This window comes from Aricia agestis, chromosome 3, assembly GCF_905147365.1.
Source record: "Aricia agestis chromosome 3, ilAriAges1.1, whole genome shotgun sequence".
Classification (NCBI taxonomy): Eukaryota; Metazoa; Arthropoda; class Insecta; order Lepidoptera; family Lycaenidae; genus Aricia; species Aricia agestis.
In genome coordinates, this window is record NC_056408.1 from 23,508,574 (window position 1) to 23,523,406 (window position 14,833).

At 34.0% G+C, this 14,833-nt stretch overlaps 1 protein-coding gene across 1 annotated transcript; it reads right to left on the reverse strand.

Moving 5' to 3' along the window:
- Positions 1-1,953: 1,953 nt before the first annotated feature.
- Positions 1,954-14,193, reverse strand: LOC121725507. The gene is made up of 4 exons (XM_042112509.1): positions 13,399-14,193; positions 12,882-13,256; positions 3,720-3,877; positions 1,954-2,059 (listed from the first exon to the last, which is right to left on the reverse strand). The coding sequence occupies exons 1-4, from the start codon at positions 14,179-14,181 to the stop codon at positions 1,966-1,968; spliced, it is 1,410 nt and encodes a 469-aa protein (XP_041968443.1). The 5' UTR covers positions 14,182-14,193; the 3' UTR covers positions 1,954-1,965.
- Positions 14,194-14,833: the final 640 nt, after the last annotated feature.

Consider the following 14,833-nt stretch of genomic DNA (forward strand, 5'->3'; position numbering starts at 1 on the left):
AAGATTTTGAACGTTTTCTGGGACCATAATATGTTCCCATTTGAATATCAAGGAGTCACCTCGATTTCTCATGGTTTCCATCACCAGACCACCACTTTTGTGAACATGATACCTACTCGGAACAATACAATGTACAACAAAAGAAAAAATTTGAAAATCGGTTCATAAACGGCGGAGTAATCGTTGAACATACATAAAAAATATATCCAGAGCCGAACGTCTAGACTCCTCCTGTTTGGAAGTCGGTTAAAAATAATTGTAATAAAAAATATTATGATAATAAGAATAAAATATAATATACTAGTATAGTGTGTTGTTTACTTTCAATGTAAGGACTGATTTAAAAGATAGATTTTACCTGAGTAATAAATAAGTAACTTTATAATGTGTTATGTGTATATTATTTACCCCTATAAGAACCTCATGTCATAACATATCCGACGATTGAAAAATCATTCCAAAAGAAAATGTGTATCTACTTTTCAATCGTCACCTTTTTTTTGCCAATTAAAATTTATGATACCTAATTTGAAATACAAATCTGTCAAAGTTGCATATTATTTATTTCTTATAGAAACTCAGGTAAAATAACTCGAACGGACTATACTATCGATAGCAAAATACTATACTATCGATAGTAAAATATACATCACTAGCACACGCACACATCGACAGATCGAAAATGGTCACGCATTTTCGGGTTGTCAGGTGGTCTTTACGACAGTATATATTAAGACTATGATTTATACCAGCCTTAGCTCCAATTTCACCAACGTCTGTTAGTGTTAACAGCTTGTTAAAATGTCATGTCTTCTCTTTCATTCATAAGAAAAATGAAAGAGGTGACGTGATACTAATTCGAGCGTTAACTTTAACAGTCGTTGGTGAAATTGGGGCTTAGGCTGGTATAAATAGTCCTTAAGCATATAAGGACCGTTCTCAACGATCATTGTGGAGTCCTACGAGGAAGGGAAGCCAGTCTCGCCGAGCGTCTAAGTTGGCGCCGATTAGATGTTTCCCCTATATTCCGATGGTTGATGGACACGATCCGCAATCTCTGATCCATAGATTAAGTATTAAGTATAGATGTATTAGTCTTAGCCCGTCATCGCGTGGCCATTTTGTGATTATTTTCATACAAGTAGTGTGCGTTTATTTTCTTGAATATTTCTATTTGTCGATTATTTCGAAGCACATTATGATACAGGAAAGAAAGTCGATTAGTTCATGATATCGATTAACTATAGTTCAAGTGATGAGAATCAGTAAACACACGTAAAAAGCCAAATTATTAATTGATGTGACATTTTTAGGACGAATGCCTTATATAGCACAAATAAGGGATTAATAAACTTATAAATTATCTTTAGCTTACAAAAATACCGATTGAAAAGCCCAAAAAACGTTATTTAAAGCTTACGTATTTAATGTAAAATCCACGTGTTTGAGGCATTCTTTGACCATTCTTATGGTTTATTATTTAGCGAAACCAGAAAACTCAACAATATCTAGCATTAAATGTTCACTAAAAACCTTTATTAATACTTTTATTACATGAAATATGCCGACAGACTCCTTTGTTATGTCCTAGTAAGTAGGACATAACATTACACGCTTTTGACGCTTATACACTGATATAAGGCTCTCTCCAGTCTATAGTACCTCAATGCTCTGATCACATGTCACAAGTACATGGGCCACAAGTCACAACTGCCACAAGACACGAGGACCATTGTCCCCCAGTCTTACCACAACACCTGAGACTCGTAGCGACTCCTTTTTGGAACAAAAAATAATAAAATAATGATTAATTAAATTGTACAGAGCCTATAAAGACAACAATGAAATAAATCGAAAACAGAAAAAATAATTTTCAAATTTTTTAATATAATCTAATAATATATATTATATAAGTAATACACTAAGTAATATAATATTATCTAATAACAAAATTCGTTTTATTAACTACACCCAGTTTTCACAGTTAAACTTATTTCGAAGAGGTGGAAGCTCCCAAACTCTTATGTTGCCCTCCTTATCGCCGGCAGCAATACGGAGTCTGAAAAACATTTATTTTTTCATATTTTTTAGCTTTTTACTTAAGACTAGTAAAAGGTGCGTCCCGCACTCTTCACCCCGCACTCCTAGGCCCCGATTCCACGAAGCTCGCGCGCGGATTATTAACTTAGTAGCTGTTGCCCGCGACTCCGTCCGCGTGGACTTTAGTTTATAGTTGTTCCCGTACATCGTTTGAGTCGTTTACGCGCAAATCAGAAAAGTATATTGTGTGGGAACCGTACATTTTCCGGGAAAAAAATTAGTATTCCTTGTCCTTTCCCGAGACTCAAGGTATCCATACCAAATTCCATCAAAATAGATAGAATAGTTTACGCGCAAATCATAAAAGTATATTGTGCAGTAACCGTACATTTTTCCGGGACAAAATGTATCCTATGTTCTTTTTCGGGACTCAAAGTATCTTTATACCAAATTTCAGCAAAATGGTTCAGCAAAATGGGTGGGAAATTACGCGTGATGTCATGAGTTCCGCGCAGCTTCGCCCGCGTAAATTAGATATTTCACAGACAAATTAGTCCACAAAAAATAGTCTATGATCCTTCACGTGGTGTACTTCTTATCTGTGCTAAATAACAAAAAATTTCTTCAGTAGCTCGTGAGATAAGCCCTTTCAAATAATTTCCCCCGTTTTTTTCCACATTTTCCTCTATTTCTTCGCTCCTATTAGTCCTAGCATGATAAAATATAACCTATAGCCTTTCTCGATAAATGGGCTATCTAACACTGAAAGAATTTTTCAAATCGGACCAGTAGTTTCTGAGATTAGCGCGTTCAAACAAACAAACAAACAAACTCTTCCCAATTATAATATTAAGTATAGATTATAATATTAGTATAGATAGTGGCGAGACAGTGCCCTCGGCCGAGCACTCGGTGCTGTCGGCCAATTTGATTGGACGAGAGCTTCTGCACCGTCTCCCAACTATCTCGCCACTCTACTCGGTAGGTGTGATCATGGCATGAGTTACCCTTTGTGCGTTATGCCGGCTCTTGATATAGGCGAACGCGTTGGCCAACGCGTCTGCAGACGCGTTGGCAGTGCGCTTGCAACGGCGTTTGTGAGTAATCCACACATAGGAAGGTCGTTCAGTATGCTTTGGATCGCGCCAATGTGCGGACGGATTCAAAATGGATGTTTAGTCGCTAACAGCTGCAGCTGTTTATTTATTCACAGCTTATAATTACTTTGTAAATGTGGACAAGAAAAAGTTTTTAAAGAGTATTCTGGAAATAAATAAATAAAAGGCGAGAAAACGTAACAAACAAAGAAATAAACTCACTTTTACATAATATTTTATAATATTAAAATAATATAAGTAATTATTTTATTACCTACTTATTATTTATTAAATTATTACATACAAAAATTATTACATATTATAATAATTATCATAATTATAACTCCGGGCAAACTGATCGCGCGGCCTATGTGTGGATGGAGCGCGAAGCTTGCGACAAATGTCCTTTGATCTTTTGCCGACATTTCCGACCCGCGCGGCAAGCTCGCAGATGCGTCGGCCAACGTCTAAATACCTACGGCCAACGCGCGAACGCCCGTTCTACACATTGGGCCAACGCGTCTGCAGACGCGTTGGCCAACGCGTTCGCCTATATCAAGAGCCGGCATAACGTCGAGGCACGTGACGTCGGCGCGGGGGCCCAGGCCCGCCACCGGCAGCGCGCGCCCGTCGGCCACGCTGTACACGCGCAGCGATTCCGCACCGCCCGCTAGCCCCACCACCACCCACCACCCCCACACCCACCGCACGCACGACACGCACGCCTCCGCCGACACCACCTGACAGTTGACATAGACGTACCAAATCAAATCAAATCAAATCAAAATAATTTATTCATGTAGGTCACACAGTAACACTTATGAACGTCAAATAAATAGTTTACACATTAACAGCATTATTAAGATTTAACTTCCTATAGTTATTACAAAATTCCATGTTATCCAATTTTCATATTTTAATACATAATTTTTATATTATTTAAATTGAACTTATATTTAGGTCGTAAAACATTAATTATTTTATTAAATAATTAATATTTTATTATTTATTTATATAATTAAATAATATTTGAAGGCAATAATAATAAAATGTCAAAATAAATAATATGTACATCAAATAATATGTGTCAAATATAAAGTATAAAATATGTTAAATGATTATGATTATGTCAATTTATGGAATATAATAATAATTATGTCAATGCATTAATTTTCACCTTGACTAATTATTTTTATTACATAAAGAAAAGCATAAAATTGTTACGTAAATACTATTCCCATGGATGGATGTCATCAAAAAAGTCGTTTATTTTGTAGTAACTCTTTCGAATTAATTTATTTTTGATACATTCTTTAAATTTATTAAAAGGCAAGTCTAAAATGTCATCAGGTAATCTATTGTAGAAACGTATACCGAGTCCCACAAATGAATTTTGAACCTTTTGAAGACGTGAGTAATTAACTGCTAGTGATAAGAAACTGCATGATGACTTTCAAATACATTTATTCTACAATATTATACAGTGGTACACTTTCGGGCAGAGATTCCTCTTACAATTGTTCTTCCGTCAAAATTCGCATCATACTGCGCTCTTGGGGTATTTATACACAATTTTTACCCGTCAACCCCCACTCCAAGTGAAGCGAACGTAGCCTTGGGATTGCACGTTGTCAGTGTGGCCAGATTTAAATATTAAAACTACCATCTAATTTAGTCTAAAATAATTAAGTTACAATAATTTAGTATTCTAAAAACAATAAACTAAGTACTGAATTACGTAAATCATAACATTCGGCCATCCGACAACGTGCAGCGTCCCGATGCACTCTTAAAACAATCATCAATGGTGCAATACATATAACATATTTTTAGTTATCTATACATTTTCACTATAAACTAACCTATTGTTATTTATATCAAATTAAATTTTACATTTAGAAAAACAATTCATTTGTTTTGTTACAAACCGTGTAGAATGATAAAATATAATATAATAATTAATATTACAATATACAAACATTAATTAAACTAATATAACTTATAAGATTTTTGTACAATAATTGCTTTGCAATTATATCAACCAACATTGTTGAAACAATAAAAACACAAATGTGGTAATTACAGTATTATAGAAGTACAACTATCTAAAATTTTAGTTACTTATGCTGAATTTGTGAACTACACAAAAGCGCATTAGAATAATTATCTTTGCGATTCATTTAATAGAAATTACATAACTCGAGTGTCAAGAAAATAAAATTATATATCACAAAAAACTTAATAGAAACAAACGGCAATATTAAAAATAAGCTTAAATACTTAATAACATCTCACACAAGAAACAAAACAAAATAAAATTACCTATCTTAGGTACTTTATCAAATATCGCTGGTGATATAAACCTCTGGAAGTTTTAATAATTATTGGTCTTCCAATTTTACTTTTAAAGCTACTAGTATGGAACTTCACTTCAGCCGATTCTAATTTTATTTATCATTTGCATCTGTATAGATCTGTGATCATCTGATATTCCCAGAAAAAAACTAACTATAATAAATTATCTATATAGAACTTCAAATAGTAATCATCATATTCCCAGGAAAGTATATACTGAATTACATTTTGAAATATCAAGTAATTTAAAATTTATTTTATGTGGAGATGGGAATATATTTTATACACTTTATTAACTTACAAGACTACCCAAAATTAACAAATTTGTTTAAACCATGACATCTTCATGTTAAGCTTTTCTGCAGTAAAGAGCATACTTATTTATGTAATGCCTTTATCACATTTTTCGAAACAATTGTTATAGTACAGCATTTTATAAACTATGCTTCTTTCTAAAATAAAATCTTGTTCAACATAAACTTATGGTAATCAAAAGGCAAAGGTTCAAGGGCAAATACTAAGATTCACTGCAAAAATAACTTAACTATTAATAATCATAAAAACACAGACTGCATTGATACATTTTTAAATAATACCAAGAAATTACCGGAATTATTAATGAGTAATTTAATTATCATTTTAAATGACTTTCTTCTAATCATCTAAACCAGAGATAGTGTGATACATGCCTAATTTTCTATCGGTTCTCGAATAATTCGGGATTAACTTGGTTATATTTCTAAACATATAGTTTTAAATCTAGATTCCACGAGCTCCAGATCAGGCATAAAACTATAATGTTGAGTCATTTCTATGTTTTTGCTTCGTCTTTAATCTAAATCTCACATGACCCTTAAATACTTTAGGCCAGTTTAGTAATACTAAGTAGTTTAAATAAGTAACTTGTCAGAAATAATAATAATAATAGTTGTTTGGCCACAAGCCCGCAACTTTGGAACAAACTCTTACAAAGGAGAATAGAAAACTACAATACCAACAATAATAATAATAATTAAGTAAAGGAGTTTTGACCTTAAACTTAAAAGTATTTTTTACTTTTAGAATTGTGATACCTATCGCTATCGTTTTTATTTTGTAACATTAGTAGAATATTAACCATTTAACATGAAGGAAGTCGGTTAAAAATAGATATCGTCCTGATGTGTAGGCAAAATTTTGCCATAACCAAATTTTGAAAAGCGTCCGAGTGTCGAATGAACGTTTAATACAATTCAAATAAAGTATGCTGATTGCCGGTCTTCCCCAAGTTGACCTTAACTATTTTCTACATATTCATTAAAAATTTAAAATATAAATGCGTCTAGTTTTACATTTGGGATCATCGATTGTTGTCTACCAAATACTCAATCTAGCGACCACGTGGAACTTTAACTTGACGAATTAAAAGAAAAACATCCCATTGACAAATCATATTAAATTCTACTTCGATAGCAGCTTTGCTAATTCTATTTCAACGAATAATAACCAAAATACTATACGACAGACTGTTATAAAAAATCTATATTTAATCAAAGATAAATGCAGTAGAATTTGACAATTTTAAAAGTAAAATACTAATGCAGTAGAATTTGACAATTTTAAAAGTAAAATACTAAAAGTGTGGACCAGAAATATAAGCCAACCCCTTTAAACTTCTCAATATGTACTTATAGTCCGAAGTAGATTTAAGGAAATATAATTAAACGGATCGAATCTTCACTTAGTAATTTTTTACATCAGTAACAGTAGATAGAATTGTCTCATCTCTTTGTTACCGTATTATTCGTAATCGTAACAATTTGAAGTTTTTTTATTTTTTTTTAAATAGGTGTCTTAAAATTATTGACTAGGTATACGATTTTTATATACCACCGAATAGAAGCGAACAGTTTGTTTTATAAGAACAGAAATACAACATTACAGTGCTTTGATCTATCGATGATAGGAATCTTGTGGTAGCCATTTTTCTGGATATGACAAAAAAACGTTTGATTTTGTAGATCGCAAAACTGATTGCTTTCAATGACACTACCGTTTACGAGGTAAAGCAAAAAGTTCGCTTAAAAATTGTTCATCCAATTGTCTACAAATTACAATATTATGTAAAAATAATAAATATCTAAAACACAAAAATGTTCCAGTAGAGTTACATTATAATTCTTAATCGTTATAGCTTAATAAGTTTAGCTTACCTCAAAGAAGTTTCTTAGTCTCTTTCAGCTTTTACTTTATATAACTACTAGCTGACCCGGCGAACGTTTTGCCGTATAAATTATTTCTAGTATCAATATTTAAAAAGCAGATAAAAACCTATTCTCAGGTCCAACGAATGTACATACAAAATTTCATTAAAATCGGTTGAGGCGCTCTGGAGGAGCTTGCGAGCAAACACCGACACGAGAAAGTTTCACATAATAATTAATAATAATATATTAGATTCACTCACTCCTAACGCTATCAATCACAAAGAAGTGTTATTTGCAGTTGACATAACTTTGGCAATTATAATCGGGGCGAGCGAAGCGAGCCCAATAATAGTACCTAGCACCTATATTCTACAATCTTTACATTTTGTGATACATGGAAAAACTGTCACGCCCATTGCTTTGTATGTTTAACATAGTAAGTGCTTTAACATAGTAATTTTTATTTATACCTATGTACCTAGATGCATTATTATCTAGTCTAGTCAAGGAGTGACGATGCGACACGAATATTGACATGGTGAATGTTGAACTTTCAGGATTAATAATATTGGATATTCACTGCAGCGTTTCTTAATTTCTAACAAAAACATTCTGAATACTAATTTTTAGTAGGAGCAAATGCACGAACCATTCTTTCAGGAAATAAATTCAAATTATTTAAGCCCCAGTAAAGACTTGACATCTATTTAAAACGAATTTAAGAACCTTAACATGGTCCAGTAGCCAAGAATGTTAAGAAACACGTGTCGAATTTCAAAAACTATCACCGCTTCGAAAGTTTTGTACGCCTCTAGAAAGGCAGAATGTATAGACACTTTTTTCCATTTCAGTCAACTCCAGTCTAAAATCTCAATTCAATCCATTTCACTCAATTTCACTTAATTGAATTCACTAAATTTCACTTAATCAAATTCAATAAATTTCACTTAATCAAATTCAATAAATTTCACTTAATCAAATTCAATAAATTCCATTTAACAATTCAATAAATTCCATTTAACAATTCAATAAATTCCATTTAACAATTCAATAAATTCCATTTAACAATTCAATAAATTCCATTTAACAATTCAATAAATTCCATTTAACAATTCAATAAATTTCATTTAATAATTCAATAAATTTCATTTAATAATTCAATAAATTTCATTTAATAATTCAATAAATTTCATTTAATAATTCAATAAATTTCATTTAATAATTCAATAAATTTCATTTAATAATTCAATAAATTTCATTTAATAATTCAATAAATTTCATTTAATAATTCAATAAATTTCATTTAATAATTCAATAAATTTCATTTAATAATTCAATAAATTTCATTTAATAATTCAATAAATTTCATTTAATAATTCAATAAATTTCATTTAATAATTCAATAAATTTCATTAATAATTCAATAAATTTCATTAATAATTCAATAAATTTCATTTAATCTAATTCACTAAATTTTGTTTAACCCATCTAAATCCAAATTTCATTCATTCCAAATTTATATTATTTTAATTCAAATTTCATTTTATTCAAATTTCATTTTATTCAAATTTCATTTTATTCAAATTTCATTTTATTCAAATTTCATTTTATTCAAATTTCATACAATCCAAATTTCATTTAATCCAAATTTCATTTAATCCAAATTTCATTTAATCCAAATTTCATTTAATTCAAATTTCATTTAATTCAAATTTCATTTAATTCAAATTTCATTTAATTCAAATTTCATTTAATTCAAATTTCATTTAATTCAAATTTCATTTAATTCAAATTTCATTTAATTCAAATTTCATTTAATTCAAATTTCATTTAATTCAAATTTCATTTAATTCAAATTTCATTTAATTCAAATTTCATTTAATTCAAATTTCATTTAATTCAAATTTCATTTAATTCAAATTTCATTTTATTCAAATTTCATTTTATTCAAATTTCGTTTAATTCAAATTTCGTTTAATTCAAATTTCATTTAATTCAAATTTCGTTTAATTCAAATTTCGTTTAATTCATATTTCGTTTAATTCAAATTTCGTTTCATTCAAATTTCGTTTCATTCAAATTTCATTTAATTCAAATTTCGTTTAATTCAAATTTCATTTTTTCCAAATTTCATTTATTCCAAATTTCATTTAATTCAAATTTCATTTAATTCAAATTTCATTTAATTCAAATTTCATTTAATTCAAATTTCATTTAATTCAAATTTCATTTTATTCAAATTTCATTTTATTCAAATTTCGTTTAATTCAAATTTCGTTTAATTCAAATTTCGTTTAATTCAATATTCGTTTAATTCAAATTTCGTTTAATTCAAATTTCGTTTCATTCAAATTTCATTTAATTCAAATTTCGTTTAATTCAAATTTCATTTTATCCAAATTTCATTTCATCCAAATTTTATTTAATCCAAATTTTATTTAATCCAAATTTCATTTCATCCAAATTTCATTTATTGCAAATTTCATTTTTTCCAAATTTCATTTATTCCAAATTTCATTTAAAACAAAACTTTTAATAGAAACTTTATTACTTTAATCAGTGGTTCACTCCACAGTTCTTAATAAGAAAATGATACTGTTGAAATTGGGTTTAAAATTTTCAGTGCACATACCTTTGGGTTTTCTGAATCGTTCATTCTATTAACTTTGATCAGTGGTTCACTCCACAGCGACTTTGATCAGTGGTTCACTCCACAGCAACTTTGATCAGTGGTCCACTCCATAGCAACTTTAATCAATATTGCACTCCATAGCAACTTTAATCAATGGTTCACTCCACAGCATTCATGAAAACAAAAATGATCTAGTTATTGAATCGACCCCTTGAAATTGACAATAAAAAGGATAAACTGCAATAAACAGATCTCATACTATCATATTAGCATAAACCATTTCGATTTCATAGAATAAAAATGTTAGAAAAGGCATTCCATACAATCGTTAGCGCGAAAATGTATCACTCTCGAAAAGAGTGAGCTCACTCATCTGAGAGCAGTGTGCCTTAGGACGCATTAGTATTTTGATATCGTTGTTCGATTTATCTATATTACTTGTTTGGTTATCTTTCCAAGCAAAATACTTGATCATGTCCAACCATTCAGGTCATTATTAATTATTTCATTTCTTTTATTGAACAAACAATTAGTTAAGTAATTCTATACCAAATATTTACATAATACATCATAGATAATATAAGTATATTAGCTAAAATCTTGCACATCACTAAAAAAATAAGTACTAGTTATGAATATTCTTTTTGGCGTTTTGAAATCTTGTAATAAAAAGGATATTTTATCAACTTCCATATTATGTAGGCTCTTTGCTATTCATAAAAATAAAAGTTATATTGGAGTAGTGTAATGCGAATTGTGTATAATTGCAGCTATAAGCAGTCCAAATGTGAACTACATGTGGTGTGCACTGTCGAAGAGTAGCCTCGACCAAGTGACATGTATAATGAATGATGCATGTTAAAATGTAATCTTAACTCACTGTCGAAGAGTTGCCTCGACCAAGTGAAATTTATAGTGATGTTAAAATGTAATGTTAAATTCACTGTCGAAGAGTTGCCTCGACCAAGTGAAATGTGTAATGATGCATGTTAAAATGTAATCTTAACTCACTGTCGAAGAGTTGCCTCGACCAAGTGAAATGTGTAATGATGTCAAAATGTTATGTTAAATTCACTGTCGAAGAGTTGCCTCGACCAAGTGAAATGTGTAATGATGTCAAAATGTTATGTTAAATTCACTGTCGAAGAGTTGCCTCGACCAAGTGAAATGTGTAATGTTAAATTCACTGTCGAAGAGTAGCCTCGACCAAGTGGAAGGTATGTGTGTGGTGCGTGATTGTTACGTGTATCGAGTTCTTTCTACTCCGCAACGTATTTTTCAAATACCTCTTGTTGCAAAGTAATAATGACTGAATTAAATAATTTTATATTACTTGTAAAAATCTCAGATACTCTAATACTCAAGTAAATTAAAACATCTCATCTTCATTATAAGATATAACTCTCGAATGCACAAATTAATTTTTCATATAAAAATTTCACATTTGATAATCTAAAATTATCGAAAACAAAATTATTTCATTACAGTAAAAATCATTTCATAATAACTGTCGGCTCAATTTAAATAAACACACTTTACAAAGAAACATCAACTACACAAAAGAAAAATAGATAGGACATACCAATTATACTCACCGCGTACTAATTACTATTGTTAAAGAAGTTTGTTATACGAAGATGCTGCACTTTAAAACGATTTACCTCAATGTACGCAACATCTACATCGACTTTCAGAACACAGCTAATAATATATATTTGTATGGCGATTGCACCTTCATGATACTTTCAGCTGTTAACATACTTTTGAAAAATATTTTAAAAGTACCCTACATTCTTTTCATATTAATTGTATGTGAATATTTCAAATCATTGTATGCTATCATTAGATAACTCTTTTACTACTATTACTTTTCAGATTTCTTATCTGGGAGCATCGTTACACTTATGAGAAATAAAGATATTTAATCCCAGTTAAGAAATTTAATAATAAGTGAATATAAAGTGAGCGTACCTGGATTTTTCTCCCTCTTCTGAGATGATAAGAAACTGCATGATGACTTTCAAATACATTTATTCTACAATATTATACAGTGGTACACTTTCGGGCAGAGATTCCTCTTACAATTGTTCTTCCGTCAAAATTCGCATCATACTGCGCTCTTGGGGTATTTATACACAATTTTTACCCGTCAACCCCCACTCCAAGTGAAGCGAACGTAGCCTTGGGATTGCACGTTGTCAGTGTGGCCAGATTTAAATATTAAAACTACCATCTAATTTAGTCTAAAATAGTTAAGTTACAATAATTTAGTATTCTAAAAACAATAAACTAAGTACTGAATTACGTAAATCATAACACTAGTTTGTTTTTGTTCCGTGTATTAAAAGAGTGCGTATCGGATTTTTTACTATAAAATTGAATGTTCTTTCTAATAAATATAATGTTGTCAAAAATGTATTAACTTTGTTAATACATTTTTGACAATTAAATTAATAATGTACCAACGATTAAGACCACGTTTTTGAGTGGGAAGCGTTTATCAGCTTATCATCACATTATGTTATGTGATGCTCGAAACGAGTCAATTCTCTCACTTTCTCACGGCACTACCTTCAGCGGACTCTCCCGATTGACATCGTACACGCGCAGCTCCGAGTCCATGGAGAGGGCCACGAAGATCGCCGGCCGGTGCGGCGCGAAGGCCACGTCGAGCACGCAGGCGGCGGGGCCGGCCAACTCGGAGCGTGCGGGGTCCTCCTCCTCCACCGCGTGGCACACGAGCAGCCGCCCCGTGCTGGTGCCCGCCACGAACAGGGCACCCTCGCCCCCTGGCGCGGCCCGGGCGAAGTCCAGGCACGTGATGTCGGGCGCGTCCCGCCCCCGCGCGCTGCCCGCTCGGTAGCCGGTGATGAGCTCGAACACGTCCCGAGCCGCGTTCACCCGCCACGCGTTCACGGTGCCGGCGGCGCCGCCCGATACCAGAACCTGACAACGGACAATACTTTCTTTAGGTTCGGCAGACGTTTTGCTCGACGACGATCTTCATAATTTTTTTACAACGCGCCTCGAGTGCATGATGTATTTAGTTTATTATTATTATAGTATTAGTATGTTCAACGAATCCCACCTGGTCGGCGGCTCCCCGCCTTATCGCTTTGTTTTTGACGTGCATCAACAGGAGCGAGTTGGCGACGGCGGCGTCGGCCCAGTGCAGGGCGGCGACGCGGCGCGCGGCGTGACGGGGCGGCGGGGTGGGGAGCGGGCGGGCACCGCCCTCCCCCAGCTCGCACACCACCACGTCGCCCGCCGCCGTGCCGTACGCCAGCAGCGCGGCGCCGGCGGGGTGGTACCGCAGCGCCGTGACGCAGCTCCGCTCCGGGATCTCGAGCTGGGGCGCGAGAGCGGCGGCACCCCGGCCCGGCGCGAACACTTTGACGCCGCCCGGGCCGCGGCACCACGCGTCGTGCACGAGGTGACCGCGCGACGCCGCCAGCGAGGTGCCGCCGCCGCTCCAGCTGAGGCTCAGGACGGCGCGGGCGTCGTCGCCGGCACCGGCGCGCTCCGGGCCCGGGATCTCCTGTAGCAGGCGCGCGGTGGGCGTCTCCTCCTCGTCGGAGTCGGAGGAGGGGTCGAGGAAGTCCGCGTCACCTCGGTCGAGCTGCTGCAGGACGAGGGGGGCCACGCGGTGCAGGAAGTCGGCGAGGCCGGGCGGCTCGGGCTCCACCGCCGCGCCGGCGTCGTCCGCGGGCCGCGCCGTGCAGCCGACGTCCCGGGCCCGGCCGGTCTGGGCTGCGGCGTCCCTCTGCTCGTACTCGGTGGTCTGCGCGGAGCTCGTAGCTCTGGGGTTGGCAGTCGTGGAGACGGAGTCGAACCCCACAGCTTCGCCGTCGTAGCCGCTCAAGCTGAACATTTTGTTTATATAATTTGGTTACTAATGACAGTCTTGTTTTGTTTGTGTTGCTATGACAACTAAAAAAAATTCAATGTCAATTTGTCATTGTATGCTAGATAGTCATAGATTAAGTATTATAGTATAGATGTAGTGCTAAAATGTCACATCAATTAATAATTTGGCTATAAAAATTGCATAGCATTTTACGTGTGTTTACGGATTCTCATCACTTGAATTATAGTTAATCGATATCATGAACTAATTGCCTTCCTTTCCTGTATCATAATGTGCTTCGAAATAATCGACAAAAAGAAATATTCAATAAAATAAACGCACACTACTTGTATGAAAATAATGGGCCACGCGATGACGGGCTCACAGATTACTAGTATATATTTGGACGGGCTAAGACTACATCTATACTATAATACTTTATCTATGACTTGACTTTATCCGCTACAGATTAGGTGAAACCATTACAAGCTTCATAAATTATAAATATTGACTACCAGATGAAAAAAGAAAACATTTTTCAAATTTGGCGCCAAAACTGGATATTCAAAAGCCGGCGCCAGACATGGGCTTCAAAGTTTGAGCAAACTTTGCACAAATAGGAACATGCCAGCAATAACTTTGCACAAATAGGCAAATGTCAGTGCCACTCTTGGCG